The sequence below is a fragment of the Poecilia latipinna genome, unplaced genomic scaffold (genome assembly GCF_001443285.1).
Source record: "Poecilia latipinna isolate Pla-1442-1.1 unplaced genomic scaffold, P_latipinna-1.0 Scaffold184, whole genome shotgun sequence".
In the NCBI taxonomy this organism is placed as follows: domain Eukaryota; kingdom Metazoa; phylum Chordata; class Actinopteri; order Cyprinodontiformes; family Poeciliidae; genus Poecilia; species Poecilia latipinna.
The window spans coordinates 149882-159602 of NW_015112800.1; the positions used below are offsets into that span (position 1 = coordinate 149882).

At 38.6% G+C, this 9721-nt stretch overlaps 1 protein-coding gene across 1 annotated transcript in view; it reads right to left on the reverse strand.

The window, feature by feature from the left end:
• The window catches only part of il34 (interleukin 34), a 58635-nt gene that overhangs the window by 41951 nt on the left and 6963 nt on the right, over window positions 1-9721 (reverse strand). Inside the window, exon 2 of the mRNA XM_015030499.1 lies at window positions 296-514. Within this exon, the coding sequence (XP_014885985.1) occupies window positions 296-335 (40 nt within the window). The 5' untranslated portion in view covers window positions 336-514. The remainder of the gene's footprint in view (window positions 1-295; window positions 515-9721) is intronic.

Sequence of the window (9721 nt, forward strand, 5' to 3'; positions counted from 1 at the left end):
TCATCACCAAAAGCTTTGATAACACAGGAGACCCGTACAAATTCTGCAGAAAAAGGTTCATCCAGTTTTGTTGTTTTGCAGTGACAAAAAGTTCCCGAAACGAGACGAAAACCTTCCAGAACTGAGACATTTCTGAACTGCAGGTGGTAAACTGAACCCATGCAGACCTGATAATCCATCACACAGTCCTCACTATCACTGACATGTAACAGGGAGCTTTCCTGCTGTCAGCAGATTGCGCTCAGATGGAGAATCAGCTTGAACATCAGCAAAAAGCGAGGCGTGCGTCTCTTACCCAGTAGGCCCCCCAGGAAGCACAGCGACGGTTGCACCATGCTGCTCGGCTTTCCCACGGTGCTTCAAACGCAGCACACACACGACAGCGATGTCTGCAGCTCTCCGCTGTGCGGATGGACACGCATGGGGCGGCTGCCTGCCTCAGCTCTTCATGGCACCGGCGAGCCTCTCAGACCGACTGAGGCAGCTCACAGCTCCAAACTCTGCTGCCGATAGTCTGGAGGAGAAAACAGAAGAGAGGGGAATCCAGCAAATGTCTGCAGGAGTCTGACCACAACCTAAACTGAGCTGCGAATAAACACGCGCCTTGTGGGTTTCCTTACATGTTTTCATTTAAAACTTGAAATATCAAAAATGTTTATTGGATTTTTTTTTTTTTTTTTTACGCACAAGTGAGGAAAGAAAATTCAGGTCTGAAACAAAACCAAATGTATGTGAAGATAAAAGTCTAAACCTTTGGCAAAAAGTAATTAATCAATTAATCACATGATGAAGTTACATAACCTTAATATTTTCCATTTAATTTACTTTATATTTCAAACCTTTTCAAATACCATGACATATATTTAGATAACTATTTGTTTGAAAATGAGGTAGGCAGAAGTATGAACTTATTGACCTTTTATGTCCATATGTATTACATTATTCTTTATTTTAAAAATATATATTTATACATGTTATCAAGAAAACATTCTGATTAATACTTTTTGAAGGGTAATTTTGCTTACAGAGATATTATAACACATTTTATTTATGGTTTCAGTTGTGTAATAAATATATATATTATAAAACAGGTAATTCAAGTACGGCCTGCATGGTGGAATTACAGTTCAGACCAGCAGCACAGGTGGTTGATGCAGAGGAAGACTTTTCATCTGAACACAGGGTAAAAACTGATGCGTATATCTTTGAAAAGGATTAGTAGAGCCTCCTGCGCAACCACCAAGAATGCAGAAACAAGTGGTTTCTGGACGGCAAGTCAAAAGCAAAACACTTGTTTCTTCCAGCAGCCATTGTACAACATATACAGCGGCAAAACCAGCTGACCAAACGTGCTGGAGCTCGTCATGGGTTGCTAGGTTACGGGCAGAACTCTGCTGCAGTTTCTAGGTAATGGGTGGAACTCTCCTGGGGTTGCTAGGTAACGGGCAGTGCCTGCTGATTTGTGACGTTACGTTCTGAAGGTTTTGAAACGGCTCATTTTCAAGATAAAAAAAAAAAACATGAACTAATTGCCAAAAAATAGCTGTTTTTTTCTAATAACTTGGGCTGTTTTTAGAAGTAGTAGATTTCCAAATGGAAGAACAAAAATGTGCAAAACGTGAATTTTGCATAGTAGGTCCTCTTTAAGAAAGGTGAATGAGAAGTGAGTGTCCACCATAAAGGGTCACACTTCTCAGCTTCCTGAGGAATGTTTGCCCTCGATCAGCGGTCTTCAGGAACTTTACCGTTGTGGATCTGCTGTTGGGGTCATGAGAGTTTGGTCGACTTCTTCACATGTGTTTTTTGGATCTGGAGAAAACCTGCGACCAGGATCCTAGTCTAACCAGAACAAGACCTGTGCATGCATTCTCACCACAAAGTGGATCGACTTGAGAAGACGGAGCATCCAAAACTGAAGCTGCCATCAAGGCAACTACAATATATTTAATTAATTATTTTAATGTTTGGTTAGAAATGGCAATAAATGCACAATCATGTGGGTAAAGTTCATTTATTTGGTTAAAACACATTAAGATGTAAGGGGGAACTTATCTTTTGTTCCACATGCCACATTGTTGCCCATGGGGAATCATTAACTGGCACACCAAGTACTCTGCCCACTTCCGCCTTATTGAACACTTCCAAAGACTCGATTGGTGCTAGCACTGCATGCGACTCAAAAATATTGCAATCACAGAATAATTGTTTTAATAAAGTATATTATCCCAAAGGAACATTTGGAGCAGCTACCGTGTTTCACTAACAGGATTTTTCAGAAAAATTATGCATCTCTAATTTTAACTACTTTTTGCATTAAAGAGGCCAAACTTTGGTCTCTGGCTGGAACGTTAACACCAGGAAACCAAGATCCTGCACGTGCAGGAAAGCCTTTTGTGTCTGAAGTGTTTATAATAATAAATCTGGCTGGTGGAGCAGAGCTGCAGCCCAGAATTTAAACCGGAGACAGAAGCCAAACGGTGGATGAATTCAGGAGCGAAGAGCAACGAGCAGCCTGCTCAGATTCACAAAAATATCCGGGAGAGCTGATTGGATCGGACGGAGCCTCACAGCCCAGGAGGACAGCAACCCAAAACATTTTGGCAAACCGGTCCAGGAGCTTTCCAGAATCCAGTTTCATCACACTCACTACACAAACACTAAATTTCACCAAGTATATTCGGTCTAGTTTCCAGTGCAAATGCCTTATTACACTTAAAATAAGACAAAATGAACTTATAAGTAACTTTTCAGCAATTTATATGAGCTTTTATTAAATCAACATTTCCTTAAAATTGATGAAAAAGTAAAAGGTACATCAGCAGATTATTTCACTTACAACACAGGAAAAATGTCTTATTATACGTGAAATAATATGCTAACTTTTTAAGCAAGTATTGACTTAAAACAAACTCCAATGTGTTCCTGAAAAGTTATTTGCAAGTTGTAATTGTACTAAGGTATTTACACTAGAAACCAGACCAAATTTACTTGGCAAGACTTTGTGTTTTTGCAGTGCAGAAACAGAGCTTTACTTTGTAAAAACAAATAAACCAGCTGTTGGAAAAGCACCAATGTTGCTCAAGCAAAAGCTTAAAACTACTTATTTGTAATACATTTATATTTAAATGTAACTCTTAAACCTGTCTTCGGCTATTTCTCTTCGCAAAATCAACTCGAAGCCAAAAAAAAATAAATAAATACCTCTGCGTTGTCCGACTGTAACTCGATCATGCTTTGGTAACCATGTGCAACTCCAACTCTCAGACTTTACGAGTCCAACGTAAGACTTTTTTGACACAGAGACTCAAAAACAGAGTTCCAGCAGCGTGAATGGCTGAAGACTCTGGCAGGCAGCGGGAAGCGAACCGAGAGGAAAGTTCACACAGCCAAGGATTATCCAGAAGAGTCGAGAAAAAAAAAAAAAAAACCCCTGGAATTGTAAAACTTCGATGGGAACTCTAAAGTTTTTGATATGAAGTTACACATCAGTGAAGCATCGCCTGTCCTGTTCCTAACCGATAGTTTTCTGCTCATGTGGTTCCATTTATCACAGCTGTCAGGGTTATTCTGAGACATGAGCTCCGATTTGTTCGTTAGAGGGACTTAACAGATGTAAAACAATGTTCTGCCATCAAGGCAGAGCATTGCATCTTTCTGCATCTTTCATTGATTATAAACTGAACCTTGGCATCGTAACACAGGGTGGATCGTTGTGGCATACATGTTTGTGATTGCTTCAAATGTTTCACGCTGTGTGCAGGGAATCAATATGATGCGCCACACACACGGCGCACGCAGGAGACCGGAGCCTCAAAGCCTCAAAGCCTCGCCAAGAGAAGAAAAAATTACAATAAATTACAAGCTGTGCATAAAATTAAATCAAAACGAAATAAAAACATTACGTAACCAGCTTGTTATTCCAGGCGCAGAATGTAGTTTCAAACGAGGCCGACTTTTTTTTAAAATAAAATTAATAAAAATAATAATTTATGTTAAGAGAAACAGCAGCGATGATGTTTCAGCTGAACTCATTAGTTCCTCTTCAGGGCAGGCGATGTGGACCGAGAATTTTATTGCAATTTTTTGTGGAACTAATGAGATGACCATAAAAATGAAAACAAATACTTATGGCACAGCATTCATTGCCCCAAATGCACAAATAATACTCTTGAAAAACGTTTCCGTTTGAGTTAAATCTTCCTCAGGTCACCAATGACTTTATCATCGTAACCTCACACAGAAACGCCATTTAATCACATTTTCAAATGTTCTGATATTTGTTGAGGCTCATGGATTAGAGGAGAAAATAGTAAAAATAACATTTAGGATAATTCTGTAAGTTCTGCTCTTTATTAAATATCATTAAATTTAATTTACTGAAACATTGAGATCTGAAACGTCTATCATATCTGAAATTGTGTCTCTGTCTCTTTAAGAAGCTCCTGCTCTTTCTGAAACTCCGCCTCACATGATGGCTCCTCTATTAACCCTTTAACTACGTTTTTACCAGAGGTAGCTGCTATAATGAGCTCAGCTGATGAGCATTTTCATCAGGTGTTTGCTAATTGCTGCTGGCTAGTCTGAAGGAGCTGAGTGAGGAAAGAGCTGCTCTGTGAGATGGAAGCTCGGAAACTGCAGCCTGAAGGCGGAGCGAGGTTCATCTGAATGGTTGCCATGGAGATTAAATCATTTCTCAAACAAAATAAAAATAAAAAAAATCAAGGCAAAACTCCAGGTTTGTTTTTGATGAGGGAATCACGTCATAAAAGTAGATTTTATATAATACTGCCTTTAAATAAAGCAGAACGGGTCGAAGCAGACGGTATCTGGAGTGCTCCCCTGCAGACATTTTAGATGTTACAACCCTACAAATCGCAGATTTTCAGATTATTTAAAAGTCCTCTAAATTTTAATTTGTTTAGAGGACGAGCAGCAGGAGCCAAAGTCTGACCAGCATTTATTCAATTTAAAAATTAAGTTAATTCATAAATAGTCTAATGCATTTTACCATCAGTCACTGTGCTAAAAAAAAGTCAGACAGAGCTCCCAGAGGAGGATTTTGATGGATCTTTGAGGCTTGGAGGTCAAGTCCTGGTTTGTTTAAAGGTGCGATTACCCGGCTAATTACCAGGTGAACGCTGCAGGAAAGCTGCAAAAATCCTTCCTGAAAAGAAAATATCAATCTGTTTTACGCCTCCAGTTACATTTTCAGTCCTTCATCTTGTGCATAAGGGAAATAAAGGTTTTTATAAATGTCGGATTATGGAGTTTGGTGTCTTTTCTTAATGATTCTTGGATTTCAGGTGGAGAAAGTAGCTGGAATCGAACTAAAAACATTCCGAAAACCACTTCCCACTGAGCCGAATCCCCCGTCTACGCTCTTAAACCAGATGCTCTGAGTTAGTTGGACAACATGGCTTTGAAAAATAATTTGAAAATCCATCTCAGACATGTTTTCCTGATTTATTCTGCTTTATTGTTGCATAAAAAGCCCACACTGATGTTAGTGTGACTGCAGATAGTTTGTGAATGACTCATTACTTCATTGATGTCTAGCAGAGCTGTGGTCGGGATCAGCTGGACACTTTTAGTCTGGAAACAAACCGGCACGTGGGAGAAGATCTGCTCTCCATTAAGACACGACCTTCAGCAGTTATCCAGACTACAAAGGAACTTTCAGCTGCAATCCTTCACAGAAAGTGAAGATTTGACTTATTGTTTGCTCTTATAAAAGCTGCATCAAAAAAAAAGAGGAGGTTTGGAAGTCTGAGAAATCATCAATCAAACTTCAATAAACATTAATCATAATGTTTGTGCACACAAGCAACAAATTTGACTTTGGTTCTACTTTGGTCTCAGCGGAGACGATTTAAAAATCAACATATAAGAAGAAGATGTGTATGGTATTGATCTGAGCTGTTGATCAGAGAGCCTGGAGGACAGAAACTGTCTGGGTTTTGCAAACAGCGCTCTGAGGCGCCGACATGAAGGTAAACGTCTAAACAGTCTGTGTCCAGGATGTGTGGGGTCTGCAGTGACGCTAGCTGCCTCTTTCCTGACCTTTGACCTGATTAAGTCCTGGATGGATGAAAACATAGGTTAGGGTTTTTAAGGTTAAGGTTCCCAGAGGAATCTCTCTGATTCCTTGTCTGCCAAACTGGGTGTGAAAACATCCTGAGGTTCTCCCTCTCACCCCCCAGGCACCACAGGAATACAAAGAGTCATAGGAAAAATCTTTACATAAAAATATCTTGGTGAATAATTGAACATCTGAGTCAGCTCTGGACATTTCAGAGACGAAAAGTTCAGATTTTTGGTTTATGGAATATAAATTTTTGATGCACTTCATTTATCTCCCATCGTCTGAAAGCATTTTGTCGCACAAAACCGTTCATAAATTAAACTGGTGGTATTCAGACATCGCGGTCTCCTTCTCTGGTCAGCATCACCTCGTTTCAACAGAAGGCAGACTCCAGAACGGTTGGGACGCTGTGAGATCTCTGCGCCTCTGCTGTAATGGATAATCGCCTTTTCCTTTGTCACAGAACTGCCAGGAAAACATGAGATCATATAGATAAAAGCAAAAGTTTACAGATTCGGTCCAGTGTGAGTGTTTTTGTGGAGCCTGTTCTCCGGGTCTGCGTTGGTTTTGTCTTCTTCGATTCGATTATGACGATGTTTCTAAACGCTGCGCTCTCTGGATTCTGTCAGGAAGATCACAGTTAATCTTCCACATCGCCCAGAAATGCCTCTGATGTCCTGATGGGAATCAGGTCTCTGAGAATTCAATCAGCAACATGTGTCATAAATTTACCCAACTATCATTAAAGACTCAGCATGTCTGCTTATTAGCCATGCAGTTGGAAGAACGGTGTAATGATGTTACTGGGGATGAAACTAATCAGAAAATAAAGTCGGTTTTAGACATTCCTCCGTTTCTGCTTCAGATTTATGGGGAAGAATTACACAAATATTGACTAATTTGAATTATGACTCACTATTTCGACCTGTGACCCCCCTCTGAAATTTACACTCTCCCGCTCTGTCATATTCCCTTGATTTACATCTCAGGGTGAACTTCTTTAGTCTCTGCAGCTCCACCTGACTGAGCAGCCAGCGAACTATAACTCAGAGAGTCCTGCAGGGCGAACCCGCCGTGGCTGCAGCAGGAGGTCAACACGCCGCTGCGAAGGTCAGCAGCCGAACACAAACCAAATGTTCATGAGGATAAACAGATCTGTGCAGCGGTTACAATTAAAGCTAACGTCCACAATGCAAACAAATATGAATCAAAAAAGTCTTTTAATACGTAGTTGGTGCTCTATTAGGGCCACAGTAGATAGAAAAAAGGAGTAAATTTCATCAAAAGTAAAAAAAAATCTGAAATTTTTAGATTAATCTCAGAAGATTTACAGAGAAAAAAATTTAAATTTCGAAAACTCGAAAATAAGCATTTTCCTAAAAAAACAAAATAAAACAAAACAAAAAAAGTGGAAATTGGCTTTTCAAGCCAAATTTCAGTTTCAGAAAAACTCTGAAATTTAGAATTTTCCATTAAATTTTTCTAGATTTTTTTTTTGAAATTTCAATGTTTGAAAAGTCAAAAATTTGTGACAAAAAACTCAGAAATGTTGACATTAATATCAATTTTTACAGAAAAAAATAGGAAATTTCTGAGTTCAAAAAGCCAAAAACTTGTGGGAAATAACTCAAATGTCCACGTTTTTCTAGAAATAAGCATGTAAATTTCCGAGTTTGAAAAGCCACAAATTTGCAAGAAAAATATCAGAAATTTTGAGATTAATATCAGATTTTCTAGAAAAACTACATTTTTGAGCTCACAAAGTTGAAAATTTGCAAGAAAAACACTCAATTTTTTTTATCAATCTCACAAATTTCATACAAAAGCCTTTCTAGAAATTTTTTTACTTTTGAAAAAGAAACGTTTTCTCTAGAATATGTCTGAGATTAATCTCACAATTTCTGAGATTCTTTCTCATAAATATTAAACTTTTTGAGCTCAGAAATTGAATGAAATTTTATTTTAGAGAATTTCTGAGAATAATCTAAAAATTTCTACTTTTTTGTGGAAATATACTCCTTTTCTTCTATCAGATTCAAATTCAAAAATACGTTTTAAATGATTAGCTTAATTAATTAATAATTAACTTTATTACTCCACTACTAAGACGCTTCTGTTCCAGTCAGAAATTGTTGTAAACTCTTTACCAGTATGAATTGTGGAGGTGCCAAAAAATAGAAATTTATTCACACAAGAATCATGTTTGTCATTTGCTATGATCGATTTAAAGTGTCCAAATATCAATTTGAAAAAAATAAAAACACGCTGCATGTTGGCCTCTATTCTGTAACTCCACTGGAGGGTCAGAGGTCACCACACAGTCGGTTGTTAAACCACCATGTGGTGGCAGTTTGTTTGTTATGAGACAGATAATCTGTGAAAACATCGATTTCCTCCACTTTCTTCCTGAGCTGCTGAAGAAACGCACTGATCAAAATCAACCAATCAGAGCCAGGAGGCGGGTCTTAGTCCTGCCAATCAAGCTCATTTGAACCAGCTGTGGCGCAGCAGAGAGCAAGGGGAAGGGTGTGAGCAGCGTGTACACCGGCATGATTAACAATGTTTCTGATTGTGAGTGGTGCATTTCTGTAGTTTTCACAGGGAGAAGTGAAAGAAGGCGGAGGAGTTGGATTTCTTCACAGATTATTTGACTCAAACCAAACTGTCACAGCTAGCAAACATGTGAAAAACATATTTCTCTTACAAAAGTTGCATACTGCAGCTTTAATTCAATAAAAAACACTTTTCTCCTGACAGCGCTTGGCTCGTCTACATGGCATCTTACTGTTGCAGCAGAAAAGAGTCCAACTTGTGAAAATACAGAATTCTCCTTTTTAAATGTTGTCAGATTAATTTGTTGCAAAGAGAAATCGCTCTCAATCATGACCACTCACCAGACTAGCAGAGTTATGTTGTTTAAAGTAAGATTTTATCTGAGCCTGTGTGTTGGATTTTACACCTTCAAGAGAAAATCCAAGGTAAATTTACAGTCGTGAATCCCAATTGATGTTTACGCAAAGATTACGCACAAATGTTGCGTAATCTTTCCAACATGGAAACAGAACGGTTGAGATAAACCACCAAATTCAACCCCATAAAGAGCGTCGACTTCTGACTGCATCTTTATTCCAACAGACGAAGCCCCAAAAACAACATATCAAATATTTTACTGCTTCTGAAAAATGCCAGCAATCCGTTCCACTGCACCGGGAACAAAGCAATGAATCCCTGCAACGGTTTTGATGGAAAATCCCAAAAGTATGTGGGAAATTATCACCAGATTAGATGCAGAAGCATAAAAACGTGTCTCCCAGAGAGGATTTCTGGTGTGAAAACAGGGATTCAAAAAAAGTGAACTACAATTTCCAAACTGCTTTGTGTTGCATCACATTGTTCATTTGGTTTTAACTTATTAACTTAGATGTAAGCAGTGTTGCGCAACTTCACCAGGAAACACATTAAACATGAACAGGCTGGCAATCAGTCAGTCGTTTTTTAACTGCATCACATTTGCAATCAATGTCATCTTTTCTTAAAATATTGCGTTTTTATTAACAAGGATAAGTAATTACATATATTACAATGCAGTACTTAGTTACCACAGGTCTGAACTGGATATGCGCCATGCAGCGTAATGCA